The sequence below is a fragment of the Xyrauchen texanus genome, chromosome 16 (assembly GCF_025860055.1).
Source record: "Xyrauchen texanus isolate HMW12.3.18 chromosome 16, RBS_HiC_50CHRs, whole genome shotgun sequence".
Classification (NCBI taxonomy): Eukaryota; Metazoa; Chordata; class Actinopteri; order Cypriniformes; family Catostomidae; genus Xyrauchen; species Xyrauchen texanus.
The window spans coordinates 41,977,755-41,999,745 of NC_068291.1; the positions used below are offsets into that span (position 1 = coordinate 41,977,755).

At 38.0% G+C, this 21,991-nt stretch overlaps 1 protein-coding gene across 1 annotated transcript in view; it reads left to right on the forward strand.

Moving 5' to 3' along the window:
* Positions 1-21,991, forward strand: part of ephx2 (epoxide hydrolase 2, cytoplasmic) — a 30,272-nt gene that overhangs the window by 6,015 nt on the left and 2,266 nt on the right. Inside the window, exons 9-19 of the mRNA XM_052146159.1 lie at positions 646-724; positions 1,929-1,963; positions 2,061-2,087; positions 7,813-7,898; positions 8,018-8,129; positions 8,218-8,292; positions 12,588-12,630; positions 13,180-13,282; positions 15,488-15,557; positions 17,667-17,747; positions 18,677-18,735. Of these exons, the coding sequence (XP_052002119.1) occupies positions 646-724; positions 1,929-1,963; positions 2,061-2,087; positions 7,813-7,898; positions 8,018-8,129; positions 8,218-8,292; positions 12,588-12,630; positions 13,180-13,282; positions 15,488-15,557; positions 17,667-17,747; positions 18,677-18,735 (770 nt within the window). The remainder of the gene's footprint in view (positions 1-645; positions 725-1,928; positions 1,964-2,060; positions 2,088-7,812; positions 7,899-8,017; positions 8,130-8,217; positions 8,293-12,587; positions 12,631-13,179; positions 13,283-15,487; positions 15,558-17,666; positions 17,748-18,676; positions 18,736-21,991) is intronic.

Sequence of the window (21,991 nt, forward strand, 5' to 3'; positions counted from 1 at the left end):
TATGATTTGACAGCTCTAATTATATCAAATAAAAAAATGGGTGTTTAGAGCCATTAGTGAGTAGTATGGAGTGGTGGTGGTGTAGTGGGCTAAAGCACTGAACTGGTAATCAGAGGGTCGCTGGTTCAATCCCCACACCCACCACCATTTTGTCCTTGAGCAAGGCACTTGGACTCCAGGTTGCTCCAGGGGGATTTTCCCTGTATTAAGTGCACTGTAAGTCACTTTGGATAAAAGCATCTGCCAAATGCATAAATGTAAATGTATGGTTACATTTGGTACATTTACCACACACAAAAAGCTTCTTATCTATGGTGTGTCCAACATATTTGTACATGTGGTTATTAATGCAACTATTCTCATTGAACTGCCGGCAATACACCCACAAAAGCAATACGCAATTTGATAGATTGTACAAGCAATTTAGTAACCTTTATTGGGATCAATGTACATCAGTGCCTTAGTGGTTAAATATCAGAGCTGGTAATCCAAAGGTTGTGAGTTCAAATCCCAGAAAAGTGTATTTCATGTCACCCCTGGAAAAAATCGAAGTAGCTTTGGGTTTGAACGTTTTTGTTAAATGAAGAATAAAGTATGAGATTGATGGGATTCTGAAGTCTAATAAGTTGTTTTCATTGACTGTAGATTCCAGCTCTGGCTGACGCTGGTTTCAGGGTTCTGGCTCTTGACATGAAAGGTTACGGTGACTCCACTGCACCACCAGGTCAGTTATAATCATACAATGTGTCTTATGTTTTTGTTTTGTTTTTTATTTCCTTCCTTCAATCTCCCTCACTGTTAATGCAATGTGCACTTAACGTCTAGGGCAGTGGTTCTCAACCGTGTTCCTGGAGCCCCCCAAACACTACACATTTTGGATATCTCCCTAATCAAACACACCTGATTTAACTCATCAGCTTGTTAGTGGAGACTCTAAGGCAGGGGTGTCTAATATACAGCCTGCGGGCCGTATATGTTCACGTTGATTTAGCCTGTAACTTGACAAAGATGTATTTGGTCTATAAGCGAATCAAGAGTTTGCTAATCTGAATCAAAACAAATTGTGAAATCTATATCAACACCCAGCCCGATGATTGTTACATTTGTGCAGCACAATTTGGTGTTCATATAGCAGAGTTAAAAACAGAGCTAAACCCCTTTAAAAATTACAAGTGAAGATGTTTTTTAACATCAAGTAACCAAGTAGCGTAAACCATGGTCAAACATCACATGAAAATCCCTTTGTGTGATCAAGAATATACTTGATACAGAAAAAAGCAGTTATGACAGGAAATTGCATTACCATGTAAACATGAGCAGTTACCTATTATAGGGTATTTCAACCAAAGATGTTTTTCCATCTTGGTGCATTTTTACTCTGTGAGACCAGTTTTTTTTAACATCTTTTGACGTCCACTGTGTGTTTAGATGACCAAGAATAACTTTTAAGGAACTTTGTTGCTATCACATTGAAACACTGAACATTTTCTTATTCTCACTTTACAATCTGTGAAGAACTTTTGTCTAGGAAACACACAAGTGTGAGGTTTTAAAAGCTGCTGCAGAGAGGTTGTTTTCAATGTGTGCCTGCACAACTCACTCAAATGTCCTGCATTCAGTTATAAAGCTGAATGCCCAAATGAATTCTAGCTCCCTTTTTCCCCTGTGATCGCTGAGGCTTCATGCTGAGAATGAAAATGAGAATCAATGTTTGTGAGTGTACTTCTGTTATAAGATTTGCAGTTAACATAAGGAAATGTGTGTGGAATAACAGTGCATGTTACCAAAAAAATGTGTATTCTGTCACCATTTTCTCACCTTCATGTTGTTCCAAACACAAATGACTCTCCATTTCATAATTATTGTAACAATATTAAACAGTACAGAGCATAGAATAACTGTTCTGTTTCATTTATCTCTCTGTGAAGACATTGAGGAATACTCTCAAGAACAGATTATGCTGGTAAGAAAAACTCGCCTGTGTAAATAATCAGTATTGTCTCACAGTTCTGTAAGGTTACACATAAACTGATGATTTTGTCTCTCTTTTGGCCTTTCAGGATCTGTTGGTGTTTCTGGATAAGATGGTATGTCTTTTTTGCTTTGACATGCTCATAAATCTTTTTAATGAATCTGTATAAAAGACTCATGAGTTATTGCTTAGAATCGGTCTAACGACTCACTAGAAGGTAAAAATCTCATAAATGTTCTCCATAAGGGAATATATTCTTAACGATAACATATAAACCTTTAAAGACAGACATACTGTTCGCTTTGAGGTTGTTAATCGATGATAAATGCTTCTGCTGAAGCCATCAGTTTGCATTACTTCAACTTCATTTTGTAAAAATCGTGTTAAATAGCAGAATTCCTGATAATGAACTACACTACCCACGATCCTGAAGTGAAACAATCCACCTATCAGAGAATCGTGGTGAACAAAGTTCGGCAAAAGAGCTCTGCTCTCAAACTCTCAAACTACTTATTTTTTCATAGTTTCTTATTCATTTAAATTTGCAATGATTCATGGGATTTTTCCCTCATTAAAGACGTTAAGTACACTGTCTTGTAGCTTTGTCTTTTTTTCCAAGACTTTTTTGCTTCAAATATAAGTTTGTAATGTTGTGATTCACATCAGAGCTGGTTGGTTTGGTTCATGGCTTACAACTCTTTTATGGAGGATTTTATGAAATCCCTATGGTAAAAATGAATGGGAAAAACACTTCTATCAGAAAGACTCGAGACTATTGGAATTAATACAAATGAAAAGACAATTATATCATTTGGCGTAAGGTCCTACGGCTGTTTGAAGCATCAGATCCTGCTAGAGGCGATGACAGCAGGGGGGCGGAACTTACCCCCGCTCAGGACGGGAACTAAACTGGTGGATATGTGGAGGGATGGGGGTAAAAATGCAAAAGTACGTAAGCAATGAGAGACAGCTGTCTGGCTTTTAAAGTGGAGCTATATTGTGATTGGATGAGATGCATGATAGATGAATCCCGAAGTCGTCTTGCTAGAACTACGCTTACGCTTACATTTCCGGAACCAAGATGGCTGAAAAAGTTGGTGACCACTGTTGCAAAATCGTTAATGAACCAAAACCCTTAACTGAAATCAATCATTTGTATTTTGGTCTATGGAAGTCCAGATTTGAACCCCTTTAACCACTCTAAAATGTACTTGCCTTTATTAAAGTTTACCATTGTTCTTACATTTTTTAACAGTGGCTTTTGTAAGGATAAAGCCATTGCCACATGTAAGACCATGGATGGCACCACTTTACTGTGGTTAGGCGAATACAGATGGTCTTCTTAAAAGTCAGCAATAATATTTGTAATGAAAAAGAACCTAAACATGTTTAGAAACCTTTAACTACAACTTTAACTGTTAATAATTCTATAGAGTACAAAATGGATAATAATATGGAGGTATTAGGTAGATTAAACCACTCCTCATTCTCCTCGCTGAGATGCACGTGTCAGATATGAGATGGATATTTACTGCTTATAAGATGAATAGCCTACAATTAACTTTGCTTCGGGCAGCGGCCACCTGCCAAAGTGGCTAGTAATGGTGACGGAGATACCCGCCACTGCTGATTTCTACCCTCATTTGCCAGGTGGGTGGGTGTTTAATGCCAAGTCCTGTTAGTATCCCTAATTTCTGAATGCAAAAGGAGCAATTTGATTGGATGTTCAAGTTCAAACATACTCTATTGAAATAGCTCATGTTTTGTAAGTGTTTTTAAATAACACCATCATCAAGATTGGTCAGTTTCTCAGGTCACAATATGTTTTATCCAGTAGAAAATGGCTATCAACACTGGTGGTATTATCGTAAACCGAAGCTTTATCTATAGTTGTTGTTTTTCACTTCTTAAAATATTATGCTGGGTTTAACTCCCATTTACAGAATTTACGTTTAATGCCACAGAAGCGCAGTTCCCCTTTTTATAGCATCTAAATATACTGTACATACAGTGTTCTTCCTGTGTCAAGTCATGCAGATTGTCTTATAACATTGTGAGGAGGAGGAGGGCGATGCCGGGTTGTGAGTCTGCACGTTTACCAATCGGGCTAATCAGCCGAGGAGAGGATAAGGCTGAGCCGGACTCATGGCCCGGCCCCGCCCTTCTCCTTGTCACAAACTTGACTTGACAAATTATCATGTTAATTATTCTATGGTTCACTTAGAAGTGTTTATTGAAAGACATCACAGGTCTGTTCTGTTTGAATAGCAATATAATTGTTTTAATGGTTTGACAAGTTCACATTTGGACTTCTGTTTGAGGAAATGTGTGAAACATCTCACTCATAGATGTGAAGTGTGTGTGTACACCAGATTATCACAAAATCACGTGACAGCAGAACTGAGAAAAAGTCAGACTTAGCTGCTTTCGTTGTTCGCTAAACCCACTGACAAGTTCAGCTTATTTTTCTTTGTAGTGACAAGACTAATATATCAGCTAGATAATATAGTGTACCAGTTTTTGGTGATTTTGAGACCATTAGAATCGGTTTGGCTGATTAAAAGGAGAGGTCTGTTTCCAAAGAACCAAAAGTTGTTGGTCTGCTCTTAACTAGACAAACATAATTTAACTCAGAACTTTCAACACGTTCCTTGTAAATGATATACAATGGTAAATGGTCTTTAACCTTAGTGGTATTCAAAGCGCTTTACACTGTGACTCATTCACCCATTCACACACTCACACACCAATGATGGCAGAGCTGCCACGCAAGATGCCAGCCTGCCATTGGGAGACCAAAGTCATTATATGAATTACACTATATTTACTTAAAATTCTGTAAAAAAAAGTTTAAACTCAAAATAGCCAAATATCAATTAACTCGTTTAGCCGATTGTGGTGATGTTGGCGTGGCCAAGCAACATCTGTGGAGAGTGAGGCTGGGAGAGGAAGAGTGGTTAAGCTGCGTTCACACTGCCAGCTACTTTGTCACTGCATGTCGCAAGTGGCTGGCAGTTAGGTCGCTAGTGGTGTGTATGGAGAGTAGCCTTTCCCTATCTTTCCGTCACTGCAGGAGCTGAGAGAGAGAAGGATCACGTGAGCTCTACCATATACTCTCGTATTGGCTGTCGCTCCGGAAAGTCGCTCTTCATTTGCATAAAGTTAAGCATTTCTCAACTTTGTTGCATCGCTGGACACGCCCACATCTGGTCACCAATGGTAGCCATCGCTCGTGTCTCCGGAAGTCGTCAGCTCTCAATGTAAATGAATGAGATGAGGTTGTTGTCGCTGCGTGTGACACCTGGGGGAAATATCTGTAACAGCTGTTTTGTGTTACAGTGAGAGCTGTCACTGCAGTCCTACAATGGCACGGATTGCAGTGACAGAGTGTGCTTCTTTTCGTTTGTGTTTGAGCTGAAAAGTGGCCAGAAATAAATAACCTGAAAGTGTGCAAGCTGGTTCCCGCTTCTTCATTTCCCCATATCTAACCTGAGAGTGTCAAACCGATATATCAGTCTCCTAATCATGTTAAGAAGTAGAGAGAAATGCAAATCATTGTGACAGAGGAAGTGATCACTGTTTTAAGAGAGCACAAATGGAAACTGACTTGGGTAAATGGAGTTTACTCAACCTGGTTGTTTTGGACCTATTTGGGTAAATCTTATGATGTCTGAAATAATGTCTGGATTATATTGGTTTATATGCAAAATCAAAAGGAAAAAATCTGAAATATTTGTTAATATGTTGTGACTGGATAGGGACATTTTTGCAAAATGATATTTCGTGACACGTATGGTGGCATGCAAGTTAAATGTTCTCCCAAACAGATTCGTTTTTTAGGTTAATGCTCTATCATGTTTTAAATCAACAAAACCTACCTCCCTAACCCAAACCTAACCGATAGTGTCAGAAAAAGCAAACATGACAGAGATGCAAATGCTGATGCAACCACATCATTTTGTGTTGCTTCTATGACACTTTCTTCTCACGTTTCGACTCACATACTCTTCAGGACTTTGCATCGCAAGTGCAACACTATCAGTTGAACTACTGCACAATTTAATCACACTCAAACATGCTTGTAAATGTAGTTGATTAAGTAATGCAAATGTACATTTTACAAGTCATGCACTATGTGTAAAATTGTTTAGAGGTCATATGATATCATTGTGTGAGAAACTGGGTGAAAAGTAGTGAACTGATAATCTGCTATTTTACCCATGATTTGTGTGAATAAATAAATGCCGTTGTTGTAGCGCCTCTATTGTTCATTTCGCCAGGAAACCGCTGCGATATGTTGTAGGGTTTTGTGGTATACTGGTACTAACGAAATATTGAAAAATGTAAATGGTACTGGAAATAATCTTGTTGCTAATTTTCGTACCATACTTCAGTGTGGTTCTATTATCAAATTTTTACGGGAAATCAATGACAATTTAACAGTTAATCAAATTCTAATCTTGATATGACCAAGTGTGATCATTAAACGGATGTCATTTAATGAAATAATATGCTGTATGCATGCACTGCATGTTTCAGAATAAATGAGAGGTGCTGCTGTGCTCTCTGTCATACTTCACATGCACGCGCACACACACACACACACACTCACACACACACACACTCATGCACACACACTCACACACACATACACACTCACACACGCACACACACATACACACTCAGACGCACACACAAACAGATTGCACGTGATTTAGAAAGCGGACCTTATGGAAAAATTTCCAAACATGAGAAAATAAAAGCTCTGTTTAATTGGATGTGTGGAATTGAAGACATTATGACAGAAAAATTTACTATTGTATAAAAAATATAATATTCAAAGTAATATCAATAAACCTGATTATAACAATAATTTAATAATAAATGGTTTTATTATTATTACCATTATTATTCATAATTATTATTACAATTAAGTTTACATGTAAGCAGTATCACAAAAGCAAGTGTACTGAATATCAGCACACTGTGATTCAGCTGTAACAGTATTGTGGAAGCGGAAATAAGATTTTGTAATTCATTTGTACCGAGAAGCTCTGTTGTGCAGCATTTTGTTTGACCCCACCCCAAAAAAAATAATATATATTTTTGTTAAAAATTAATTGCTATATTTTATTTGATTAAAACCTTGAGAGAAAAATGTATATATACAAATCTAAATGGAAAATGTCAAATTTGCAACAAGACTTTATGCATAAGTTTTTATCTGTGTGATTTCATCAGTAATCTGAGGCTATTTATTTGATCTCATATCTCTGTACCAATCGATACTGAGGTACCAGGGCTGGTATTGTACCAAAGCCAAAATGTTGGTATTCGGAGCAGCGCTTAAGCCACTTAAGAAAAACATGTAAAAATCATTTAGCAAAAATGTAGGAATAGTAACATGATTCTATGATTGTAAGCATATTATTAGGAAAGTGTAAGATCTTTGGCGAAAATCTTTTTTTCATTGTGACATTATTTTCATTAAAACCAAGAAAATTTTCCCTAAAAAAATAAAATACATGATAGGTCTATATTATTTACATTGTGAAACACACAAGTGCAATTGTAAATATACACTGTGATACTTTAATTACTGTATTTATTAGTAATGTGTTACATTAATGAGAATGATATTTTGGGGAAAATGTGCCTAATTGTCATAAATAAAAAAATTTCACAATGCAAAACATCCAAAATAGGCTTGATTTTCTTAATGCAAAATATAATTACGTTTTTTTGTCATTTGATTTTAGAATGATATATAACCCAGATGTGGTTTGATATTCAGTATTGTATAAATTAATTCATAATTATTATGTTATTCTTTTTCTCAGGGCATCCCACAGGTCACTCTGGTGGGTCATGACTGGGGTGGTTCTCTTGTGTGGAACATGGCTCAGTACCATCCTGAAAGAGTGAGGTACATGTCCTCACACAATCACAAACAAACCAGTATTTGAGTTAAAAGAGACTCGTGTATATCTGTTTTGTGCAGAAAAACAATGGTGTTTTTTCCCATTTGTTTGTTTTCACACGCAGGGCTGTGGCATCTCTCAACACACCCCTTTTTCCTGTGGATCCAAAAACCAACCCAATGGAGAAACTCAAGGCTATTCCAATCTTTGACTATCAGATCTATTTCCAGAAGCCTGTGAGCGATATCACCATATGAGATGTTCATTTAAACTGTAACATAGCGAATACTGATACCAATGTTTCTGTCTGATCTGTTTTGTAAGGGTGTTGCAGAGGCGGAAATGGAGAAAAACCTTGAGCGAACCTTTAAACTGATGATCTTTGCAAGTCACGAGACTGTAAGTTCCATTTTACATCCACATTGATTCATTTAACTGAATTAGGCACAAATATGACATACATTAGATTGGTATTGTACTGACAGATACGTATATTATTAGATCTTAATTTTAAGGTGCTTTGTAAACAAACCCTCCTGAGAAGACCAGCTGAGATCAGGATACATTTCTGTTTTTCTAACCAGTCCAGGATGTTCAACCACCATGTTTCATTTAAATCTGGTTGAACCAAGTGTGCCACACAAGCCCTCAAAAGTGAAGCCAAAACGTCTCGATCACCCCCCGGTGACTGGTCCTAGTATAGGTCATAAACCCCGCCTCCCCATGTTATTCAACGGGACGTGAGACCAACTAAACAATTAAAATACACTTCACATATATTTTTTCCAAAGATAGTTTCTGTCATTTACTGTAGTTTCTATCACGTTGATGTAATTTCAAGTGTTTGTTTTCAAAATAAGTTTGTTTTTAGTTATTTGATGCTATAAAAACGCTGCTGTGACATCATGATTGACAGCTGTGATTGACAGGTTCTCTGAGCGAAGTAGTCACTGAAGCACCAACGGACATTTTTTCGGGATCTTCGGAGATCTGAGGAGATTGGAGCTTTAAATTTAATATCTAAATTTCTATAATTAATTATTTCACACCGTCATAAGTCAAAAGTGCAGGGGCGTGTGCTTGCGATTGATTCAGCGAGAGTGAGGGCGGGCCTTGATTTCGCAGCTTTACTTCCTGCTCACTACTGCGCAGGTCTGGTCCCGAAATCGCAACTGCTCACACTCAAGTGCCAAGATGTCAGCGCCATATCGGGACACTGGCGGCTTCAGTTCTCACCAATGGAAAAGAGCGAAGGGGCGTCGTCCATCTTTTTTTACAGTCTATGGGTTGACCAAAGAAGTCTACCATGCTACTACTATAGGCTACATTAGTTTGCAGAAATGGATACAAATTTAAGAGCTTCTTTGGGATTCCTGAAGGGTTCATTTTCAATATTTGAAAGTGAACCAACCACAGAATATAGTGACCCTGAAAAGTAGGCTATTTCTACACTTGAGTCACGCTTAAAAATGCATGAATTTCATTGTATTATTAGATCATAATATTAAACCAATTGGCAAAATGATGCTAGAAACAGACTTCCCCTTTATCACAAATTATTGTTTATAAATGCCTCAAAACATACACTGATGGGGTTCAAAGGGTCGAGTCGTGCATTTGGTGCTGAATGACCCAGCATCATAATGAGGGCCACTTAAAGGTCTGGCATCTGGGACTGTGATCCTGGAGTCATGAATCACAAACGGCACGCTGGCCATTACTCAAGCCCAGGTAGCCACACGCTGCATTCATATGACTGCTTGGGCAGCTGGGGTTGTCGAGTCAGGGCAGGCGGGCATCTCTAGACACATAAACCCCTAGTGCTCAGAATAAACAAAGGGAAATCACCGCGGAGGAGGGGGGATGCACATCGTTGGAGAAACTAATTTGAGTGTCTTTTCACATGTACCAATGCAATTTATAATTTTAAGGCCACTTTTCAGTAATTTTATTGGAAGGAAAAGGGTGTAAATACTTCATTGCATCTATTTTGAATGACAGCATCAAATATTAGAAATGTCTTAACAATAGAATAAATTATCCTAAATTCAGTGATGAAACTCTACATTGCACAAACTAAAGGGTACTTTTACATGCAATCTGTTAAGCCAATCAACTTAAGAAATCTCATTTGTGCATCAGGTTTTTTTTTTTTTTGGAATATATATATATATATAAGCAATATCACACTCGCAATCGTGCTATATGGCCCTACATCAGCACTGCTGTGATTCGGCCACAGGGATGATGCCGCAGACCCAGTGCCATAGGTAATTACATCAGTGCTGATTTAGGAACATAGCACGTTTGGGAGTATGATATTGCTTCTATACAACAGTTCAATGACCAAATACATTTTTAAAAATCAGGAAAAACTGAGTATGATCATAAACGCATTTGTGCTGGATCTACCATTGCTGGTTCAAACCAAATGATGAGTATCACGGCTTGTGCTGTTTCAAACAAGTTATTGGATAAACGTGTGTGTGTGTGTGTGTGTGTGTGAGTGTGTGAGTGAGTGAGTGAAATGGAGCGTGTGCGATCACATGTTGCCACACCCAAGCAGAGATGCTATCAGCTTTCTCAGTGGTAAAATAGCCATCCAAGTGGGGGTATTCCTCTCCATTACGTGGTAGCGGTGCGCAAGAGTAATATACGTGTGTGTGTGTGTGTGTGTGTGTGTGTGTGTGTGTGTGTGTGTGTGTGTGTGTGTGTGTGTGTGAGTGAGTGAGTGAGAGAGCGTGTATTTATCACTTTGTGGGGACCAAATGTCCCCATAAGGATAGTAAAACCCGAAATTTTTGACCTTGTGGGGACATTTTGTCGGTCCCCATGAGGAAAACAGCTTATAAATCATACTAAATTATGTTTTTTGAAAATGTAAAAATGCAGAAAGTTTTCTGTGAGGGTTAGGTTTAGGGGTAGGGTTAGGTTTAGGGGATAGAATATAAAGTTTGTACAGTATAAAAACCATTATGTCTATGGAAAGTCCCCATAAAACATGGAAACACAACATGTGTGTGTGTGTGTGTGTGTGTGTGTGTGTGTGTGTGTGTGTGTGTGTGTGTGTGTGTGTGTGTGTGTGTGTATATATATAACATGTAAAAAAGCAAAAAATATATTAGTAAATTTGAATGGGCTCCTGCCAGAAAAAGAATTTGCCAATAGCTAGTCTTGACAAGTACAAAATAGGTATCGTTTAAAGCTTATTAGTTCTACTTCACAATGTATGTAGGCATTATGACCAAAACTGAACTCAATTGCTTAAAAATTTGCAGACAAATCAGGAGTGATCCATTTTGATAATTTATTAAAGATTTTGCACTGCACATATTATTGGAATTTATAAAAACGTAAAACTCATCAAATAGCCATGTGTCATATGTTGTTGGAAAGCTCTTAAAGTGTAGAATACAACCTATCTGTTTTACTCGCAGACAAAAATATAGCGAGTAATAGCTAAGTATATGTCTTTGACATACATGTTTCAAGTGAACAGGTGTTGCTCATATGGTGCGTTTTCACTTATAACTTTACTAAAAGTAAATGGAACATAAAATAACACATACGGTTACTTGGAGGAGGTGATTATCTTTAAAACAAGCCCACACACATATAATTGGTTGCATAGATCATTAGATAACCCCCACAAAGCACAATGTGCACACAGCACACGATGTGCTATCTGGCTAAAAACACATTAGCTTTCATGAATCTGATGACGTCATCAGAAATGCTGTAGCGTCTTGGAATGTTTAAACAACTGGATTATGTTCAGATTGCTCCAACCAGTTGTGATTGTCCTCCATATTTGTCAAGTTATCAGTCACTCTAAATTACATATGGCCACCAGAGATGGCGCCAAGTACATGACACAGACTCAATAATGACTCAAATGCCACAGAATGAAACGCATTCAGTGAACTCTCATGACTAAAATCATGTCTGCATGCTATGCAAACCTTCAGTCATTGTTTTGTTTGCATGTGTAATTAGTTCTTATGTACAATTATTATGTTTTATTTGTTTGGAGAGGCTTTTGGACACATGGAGACATTTATGTACATCTAAATAAATTATATTTGTAATGCCTGAACATTTGATTGCTTTATTGCATCAACACAAACGTTTACTAAGTTAAGGTGACATGATTGGGAACAAAACAAAAGCCGTTTTTTGGAGCTACCATATTTACACCCTAAGATGTCAAATCAGAAACGTAAGAATAAAGGTAGTATTATTATCACTGGATTAGTCAACTGTTGTTTTTTGGCATGACCTTATAGATCTGCGAAGCACCTATTTTTATAAAACACATAGTTACGAAGCCAATATCTGATTGGATGATCAGCATTGTAAGCTGTTGTAAAATGCCAAAAAATGCACACCTATGACCACAACACAACCTACAGTTAGGCTAATGAACTATATTGCTTATTTATTCCGATTATTAATAAATGTAACTATATATGTTTTTAGAAATATATTTGCCGCTGTTTTATAAAAGCAATAAGCCACTTAAGACCATGTGGTAATAGCCCTTCCTCTCGCCATTACGGTAACTGTTCAGAGACCCCAACTTCTGGGTTTTAATAAAGCATCTGTTCACCCATATTCCTTTTAGTCATGTTTATTAATAAGATATTAATTTTTATTAATTTTTTTGTTCTTTAAACATCTCCTTTTTTTCACAGGATGCACATCCTAAGTTTAGTACTGCTGGGGTCTGCCAGAGAGGTAAGAGTGTACTATGAATAACAATGAATAATTTTGAATTTCTTTTATTTTTTGAACTATAGAGCTGTTCAGGTTGCAGTCAAAAAACACGAAAGAGAATTCGCCATGGGTTCCCTCTGGGGTAAACATTACTTGATGATATGTGGACCTTTTTGTTCTACAACATAAATCAAACATGTGCATACCTCAAACGTGTATACTGAAGTTGTATTGAATTACATACTTTAAAAAAAACACACACAGGTATGTGTAATTTGTGTTGTAGAACAAAACGTCCACATATCATCAAGTAACATTTACCACAGACCTTATTTTTCCACTTAAGTTCAAAAACCCCATTATAAAAACCTGTAAGAAAATCCAGGGGGTACCTAAGGCGAATTAGACTTCTGGGATCACCTACAAATTGACATCATGGCTCCATTGGCAGCATGTTTTGGCAATTCCGATAATCCCCGTTAAAAAAATTCTATGCCTTTTTATTTTAGTTGGCACTGAACTTACCTTGGTTATGTTTGTTTCTTTTCTTGCATGCTTCATTTTTATCAGGTGGATTGTTTGTGGGCTCACCCGATGATCCGCCCAGCAGTGCTATTCTGAGCGAGTCTGCTCTGCAGTACTATGTTCAACAGTACACCAAGAGTGGCTTCAGGTATACTGAAAAAGTGGACTCCAAAATATGTAGAGTATTTGTTTTTTATTGCCATCTTCATTGGCATGCATAAATGTGTTATACCCAAGCAGGACATGCTCCTTGATTGACATCCTTATTGGTCCTGGAACAATGATCCTATCAACCAGATTTTAGGGTTAGGGTCTTTAACTATCATTTACATATTTAACTTTTTTTACTTGCCTTATATCCTAACCAGACGTGATAAAGATGTAAATCTAAACATTTTCTGGGACAAGCAAATGTTTCGATTGGCTGTTATTATGCCGCATTGTACAGCATTTTCGCATTCAGTGTGGATGCTTAAAACTTGAAACCTGGTAACCTGGAACTTGATTAAGACGTGGTGTAAGTTATCGTTAAGATTAGGAATCATCCAGGAACATGTCCTATTCAAAGGATTCCCACCCTTCCATGACCTTTCCAGGCGTCTGTGATTAGGCTACTGGATACAGATTTTTTAAAATAATTTTAATTCAGACCAGTTTGCAAATGACTCGCACATTTGATTTATGAGTAGATTTGACCCATCATTGACCAAAAACAATTTTCTCTCACAAATCGGACATTTATGGCATGCAACCACGTTGAGTGGTGGTGGTGTAGTGGTCTAAGCACATAACTGGTAATCTGGTAATCAGAAGGACACTGGTTCGATCCCCACAGCCACCACCATTGTGTCCTTGAGTAAGACACTTAACTCCAGGTTGTTCTGGGGGGATTGTCCCTGTAATAATTGCACTGTAAGTCGCTTTGGATAAAAGTGTCTGCCAAATGCATAAATGTAAATGTAAATGAGGCCATTTACACCGAACGTGTTTTTCTAATATATTTTTTTTCTTTTCTTACGTAAACGTGCACTTGACGAATGTCTTTGACCATTGCCCAGAGTCTTGCTGTTTTTTTCTTCAGTATCTCATGCTGCAGGACTGCGTTTTTAGATGCTGTGTCATGTTAAACAGAACAGCAACTTTTAAAGACATGTCTCGATAAACCAGCGTTCTGTTCTATTTGTTGCACTGCCTCAAATATTTTTGCGCCACAATGCATTCTGTCTGAAAGGCCCCTTACCTCTACACAAGAGCAATATTATGCTGATGAGGAAAACTAGAAAAATGTACATTCACTATAGAAATTTCCATGCTCTTAAGAGCGCTTACACAGTAGAGTTTACGCTGCGTCAGAGAATACTGCGAATGCATTGACTTCAATGTGGATGGTGCGTCGAAAGGACGAAGAGGGAAAATGCAAGGATTTGCAATAGTGGCACTCTGTCATGCGACCAAAAGTTGAGAGCACTTCACATTTGGCTGCATCGCACTCTGACATAGGCATGCTGTAAAGAAGTCAATGGAAAGGAGGAGGCGAGAACCGGCTTGACAATATAAATAATAGTTTTAATGATAAACTTAAAAAGACACAAACACACGCGACGTATATGTCCGTAAACTATCTCTCTCTCCCGCACAATCCTCCGCAGTCTGCCTTTATCCCTCTCGGAGGCTTGATTAGCCTGATAAGGGACCGGGTGTGTATGATCACGACCCGGCCCCGCCATCCGCCCTGCCACACATGTGTTGACCAATAAGAATCTCGGAAAGGCGGGACTTGCTGCGCTGTGAAATCGCAAAAACATGGCGGACAAAATCAAACATGGTGGTGTATTCATTCCCTGAGCTTTATTATTTTTTCTGCCAGGCTAAACAGATAGCAATTGTAGAGAGAGAGAGCCTGGAGAAGTGTTTCAATGTTTACTGGAACGTTGTCGAAAATATATGTTGTAGAAAGACCTCTCTATCCTTAATCGCCACAGGATTGCTGCTTGTTTGTAAAATGAACCGCCTCTTCCCACACCTTCCAAGCAGACCTTTCGCATTCTCTCGTGTGCAAGTGCCCTGAGACTTTATCAATTTCCATTTGCTGGAAATCACAATTAAAAAATTTCCTGATATTTTTTCAGGTTTCCGTGACCGTGAGAACCCTGTATTTGATGGCTATTCATCTAGCCAATTTTTGGCTAGAGTTGTTTCAATTGGCAATGGTTGTTGGCATTGCTGTGGCTTCATATATCTTTTCCTCTGAAAAAATTAGAAAATTGCTGGTGCCGTTTACCTTCTGGCACTGATAATATATGCATGCTCATACTCTTGGCATTGACTACATGTTTTCACTGTTTTGTCCCAGGGGGCCTCTGAACTGGTACCGTAATGGGGAGAGGAACTGGCGTTGGATGTGTTCCAGGCCAAGGGGCAAGGCAAGTGTCCTCACCATGCTCCAGATCTGCCAGTAAACCATATCTCTGACACCATCACTGTCAAAAAATACCTCAGTCCCACTCATTCCAGCAAATAAGCACTGTATCTAGAGCACTAATGCAGTCTGTGCAGAACAGATGGCCTGTCGCTTTTGACCCTACTTTCGCTCCTCTGTGACTTGAGCTAAAGTGTTTCACGGATAAACTTATCTTTTTATACAGACGACCACAAGCAGTCATGCATACATTTTGCACTCTTTGCTTTTGGGAGGTATTGCATTGCCTGAATAGCAATAAGAAACAGATTATTTGTCGTTTTTATTTAACTGTAGTTTTCACTCAATTAGAGTGTCAGCATTACACATCATTGGACAATAAAACACCAACATTTATATAACTGAGAAGAAAAGCAGCAATTAGACAGTATTTGTGACTGTTGATTGCCACAAAAATTTATTTAGACGTGTCCCTTGTTTTCTTTATAAAAAATAAACGTGGGTTACAATGAGGCACTTGCAATGGAAGTGAATGTGGCCAATCAAACATTAAAATACTCACTGTTTCAAAAGTTTAGCAATAAGAGGAACAAAATGTGTCAGCATGATTTTAGTGCGATTCAAATCGCTGAATAACCTTTTCGGTGTAACGTTATAGCTAATTTTACAACTCTGTTGCCATGATGATGTAATGTCAACAAACCATTAAACCCTACAATGTCTGTAAAAACTACAAATTACAAAATTAGCCAAATTTACAGCTCAAATAATGAGTTCTAATAGAAAACATTAATGTAAGTGCTTTTTTAAAATTATTAGCAGCACTTTTCTGAGTTTAAACCAAAGGTGGGCAAATATTTTGGTACATGGGCCACATCGGGCTTTAAGTAGTGCATGGGGGGGCACATTGTATTCCTTTTGAGAAACAATGTTCTGCATTGATTTGGTTTTTGTAACTTTTAAGCCCAGAAATAGTTGTGTACTCAATTTTCTGAAGTGTATCTGTGACTAATGGGACTATTCTGCAATTGCCACAAAGTTAGGCATAAAGGCTGAGCTTATTATAAATGATTTATTTTATCGTCTCTACTTCCCTGTTAATATATTATTCAATTTAACAATCTCTACATCAGGGGTCTGTTTTAATAAAAACAAAATTACATTTATAGAACTTCAAATGTTTGGGCAAAGCGGGCGAGTTTACTTATTTTTTTTCTAAAACTTTACCCGTTTACATGCTAAGAGTCGTGATGCGGGTCGTCTCGATGTTTCAGCACACAACTGAATAACACCGGCTGCATGACTATGATAAATGATTACTGCAAGAGTTAGATTAACATACAGGTGCGAGGGGACTTCAACATTTCTAAATTGCACAAATAAAAAATACATATACATATTCGTCTCTGGCTTGCTTTTGCTCGCATGTCAATGATGCTGAGATCTACTTTTATGTTTATTTTAATCATTGAGATGGTTTAGCTGCTAAATTAGTAGCACCAAACATCACAAGCAGCCTCAAGAATGGACACAGAGTAGACGTATTACACTTTCCCTTGAGCAGAATATTGCACTACAAATGGCTACATTTGTTCAAAGGGGAAAGCCAGATAGAAAAAGCGCAGTTGCATGCATGGTTGCCAGATTGCATAAAATAAGTATAACATTAGACAGAACATTATAGACTGGGGGTGTTGCGTCTCTTATCTGGCAACCCTGAGCATTTTAAATGCTTGTGGAGATGCGGTTGGTCCCAATGTAAGTTAACTGAAATGTCCAATAAAAAATAAAAACACTTTTAGGATAAAAAGCCACATTAAACCATGTGGAGGGCCTGATCTGGCCAGCGGGCCGTATGTTGCCCATATCTGCCCATTCACTTCCATTGTAAGTGCCTCGCTGAAATCTTGATTTTTGCTTTTTTTTGTAAAGGAGGGATGAGTCTAAATACATTTTTGTGGTTATAAATATTATGCCACAAATGCTGTTGATTCATCTTAACTTATATTGAACCCGGAATATTCCTTTACGGTAGTCAAATTAGATTTGATAACACTGTTGGTGAATGATTTTATACAGAATGTAATAAATGACAACGATTCTGCCATCACAGATTATGATGCCAGCTTTAATGGTGACTGCAGGAAAGGACCCTGTACTTCTGCCCGTCTTTGCTACTGGCATGGAGAATCTGGTGAGATGGCTTCATTGTTATTCTCTTAGTTATAACCTTTATTTTACCACTGTGTTTATGTCAGTTCAAAATTACTTTGAGAGTCTACTTTAAACCGTTCACATTCGCGGATGCACAAATTAGCCATTTCTATAACGACCAAAAATGGATCCAACACAGCTTTATTTAATTTTTTTAAAATAAAAAAAAATTATTACATCATTAATTAATTTTTTTCTTTCTTTTGTGAAATCTTGGAGAAAAAAATTATGCACGGCAGGTAACATTGTCTATAATAAAATGACAGAAATACATACGGTTTAGCATGATGCTTGCAGTGCCAGGAAGCACATACACTGATAAGAAATATATTTCTTTAATGTAATGAAGTCACTTTGGATGAAAGTATCTGCCAAATATATATATATGGAAATGTAACAATTTTCAGCTGTTGATGCTGCTGCCGTTATGTAAGTCTTACATTTCTACACAAATGGTAAATTGGTAAATGGACTGCACTTATATGGTGCTTTTTTAACCTTAGCGGTATTCAAAGCACTTTACACTGTGACACATTCACCCATTCACACACACACACACTAACTCACACACCAATTACCACAGAGCTGTCATACAAGGCACTAGCCTGCCATTGGGAGCAACTTGGGGTTCAGTGTCTTGACCAAGGGCACTTCGGCATGTGGAGTCATGTGGTTCTGGAATCGAACCGCCAAACCTGCAATTAGTGGCCGACCCACTCTACCACCTGAGCCACAGCCAACAATGTACTAGTTTGACAAAGACGTGAATTGTTTTGACTGGTTGGAAAATTTGTAATTATGTTCATTCTGACATGATGTGAACATGAGGTTGCATGTGAAATATCAAAAAGTACCGCTGGACGTGTACAGGTAAGCTCAACTGATATCTTGTATGTTTGTGTTCTGAAGGTTCCCAACCTCACGAGAGGCCACATTGAGGAGTGTGGACACTGGACTCAGATGGAGAGGTAAAGTTGACTACTAGACTAATGAACTTGCATTTCAGATATTAACCGCCTGAGACCCGAGCGTGACCGCTGTGTGCAATTTCCATTTGCCTTTTTGATTTGTAACTAGTAGCACCTAATAAACATGCACAGAAAAAAGAAATCCCAGAGCAAATAGTTTTCCTAAAAATGTATGTCCACGGGACTAAGTCGTTTCCAGAAGTGTTTGTTATTCATGTTTTTGAGACGTTACAGACGTTATATCAGAAAGTAGCATAATTCATTCTGATTCAAAGTAATGAACAGCATCCTCCAATCACTGCCAACCATGTTAAAATAATAATAATTATACATTATAAATTCTGACTTTACTGAAACTGAAATTTTGGTCAGATTTTAGGAGTGAATGCACTACTTATACTCCCTATTTATTGAATGACTCAACCTCCAGTGTGCTGTCTGTCTGCACTGGTCTCAGAACAGTACAAAATGCACCTTATTTTCATCCTAACTCCATATAAACCCTCTGATGCAAAATGTTTCAGCTTTTGGATGCACCCATTGATTCTGAATGTAATAATGCACAGTATATATAGGAATGCATTTAAAAAAATTAAAACAAATTATATTAAAATGAAGCAAAATTACCCATTTACTGTATGAATTAATGCTGACGTGTTTTTAACTTTTGTGGGGATAATGTACCAAAGTCCACGCATGTGGACATCATGTTTATCAGCACGCTAATGTGCGAGAAATTTATATTTAAAATCAAATGGCATATCAAACGAAACTAGAGTTTGTACTCTTTACACCCAAACAGGTTTCATTGAAAAACACTTAGAGGTTTCTTACCTGAGGTTCTTTTGTTGGCTCTACGCTCATAGAAGCGCTTCATGGAAATCAACGTCATGTGTCACGCTACTCGGTGCGCCAGAATCCTTAAATGACAGACTAGAGTCTTGTGAACAGTAGTCAGTCGGTTTAAATTGATAAAATTATGCGTTGCGTATAGCGAAGCCAAAATGCAACGTCCACACATGTGGACACGGGATCGCACAAGGTTAAACATAATCAAACATCCATATATCAACAAGTCTGCATGTTTCTAAAATCACTGCTGCTTGTGGTGCAGCTTAAATGTCAGAAAGGTATCCGCACAACTAATTGACAGACTCTCTGACCTTTTAGCATTTTAGCTCACAGTTGTTATATAAGGGACATAATATTTGATAGAATAAAATAGGTCAAAACCATGTCAGGTTATTTAAGAATGTATGCTCATAGATACCACCACTGTGGTCAAACAGTGACATAAATAACAGGAAAATGACACGGAGAGGTCAGATTTGAGATTGAAGCACTCAACCCTACAATTCACCCTACAGAGAAAAACATTCCACAAATACTGACTTCCATTCAGTATAAACCCAAAATTAACAACAGGCCTTTTTCTCAAAAACTCTTATAAAACAAGATTACGGTGCGTTCACATACAACGCGAAAAATCTTTTTGCCTTGCATTGCTCGCGCTAGTTTGACCGCTGGATTAATGCAGTATTCCACCTTCTCTTCCGGAAAAGGACAGGAGGAGGGGCTTCTACGACAACTTATCTTTCCGCCATCAACCATGGCCGATATCACAACGATTGCTGCTCTGTATCTGTTGTGGAAGTCCCAGATATGTTGACTTTGTGTCATACAATTATGGGTTCCCACACACCGCTACAACCATTTTCTCATCCATTTTTCCTGATTTCTTCTGCCAGTACTTCAGTGACATCCGGAACGTTCTCAATGCTGATAGGCTTTCGCAACAACGCGTCATGCGAATTTCCCGCTCGAGTTGAAACATTTCAACCTACGCAAATTAAGCGATTTCCGCTTCACGCCATTCGCTTCATTCGCGCCGCCCACCGCAAATTCTCGCCTATTCGCGTCTTTGCATTGACTTTGTATGTAATCTCGCCACGCGAAATGCTCGATTCACGTTGTATGTGAACGCACCATAAGAGTGAATCTCACGAAACCTGTCAAGAACGAAACCTGTGAAGGAAGTTATATTTCCCCCAAAAATAAAAACATATTTTGCCTATAGAAGATAGAAAATAAAACAGAAATAACTGTATTACAGTAATGTGTGTACTGTAATTGTCATTACATTAATTTCTTAATCGTAAAAGTCCTTAAAAACAGGCTTTTATTTTCCTTATTCAAAATATAAATGATTTTTTTATTTAGATTTTTGGGGTAAAATATGATCTGGACATGATCCTGACAGATTTCCTGAGATACACCCATAAAGATGTTTGTTCGTAAGGGAATTCTGTAGAGGAAACGCACATTTGAGCAATGTTATGTAACTGAACATTTTTCCAGTAGATAACAAAACCGCTAGAAATGTACCAGCAATTACCCACATTAGCGGTTGAGGGTTAAAAATGTACCTTTCACACCTTTCAAAGCACGAACAATTGTCTGGAAATATTTGCAGATGTTGTGAGATATGAGTAAAAAAGAGAAACCGCATCTAGGACAAAGTGACGCATCCGCCAGATCACCAACTGCTTCTTACATTTAGATCACATTCAATTTAGCTCCAAGTGTTAGCAGCGTTTTCTTCTAGCTAGAATATCTTTTCAAATATCAGCAGGCGTGTTTTGGTAATATCCTTACAGTGGTGATTAATTACTGCTTCAACTCTGAGAGCAGGTCTGACCAGACAGATATTTAACGTCCTCTCTGCACTGACCCGAGGGTTTGATTGCTCGACCTGTGCAGCTGTAAATTATTTTAATGTCTCTTAACCCCTCCACTTTCATCAACCCCTCCACCCTTCAGTAATCAATACATGAACACTAACATTCTGAATCTGGCAGGAATAGCATTATTTCAGGGCAAGTGAAGTGACCCTGTGACCCCAGAGGACAACGGCACCCTGTTAAGTGTTTAAGAAGCTTTTTTATGTGTCTGAACTTACAGAGGGGTCAGCAGGTTTTTAGTTACTAGTTACACTTCAGAAATGGCAAATTTTTTTTGCATTGCTTTTCTAGACACGCGGACAGTCTTGTGTGTTGTCGACGAATATGCCTGTAGTTGACTGTGAAAAACAGCATCACAAAGCAATAGTTGCGCACATGCGGTGAACGTGTCTGTACAGGCTTGCTGTCTTAAAGAGTATACTGTAATTTGAGAGTCTGAGTGCAGAGTACATCTGAGCCTTCACAGATTATTTCAGGTTCAATACACATTAAGCTCTATTCACAACATTTGTACC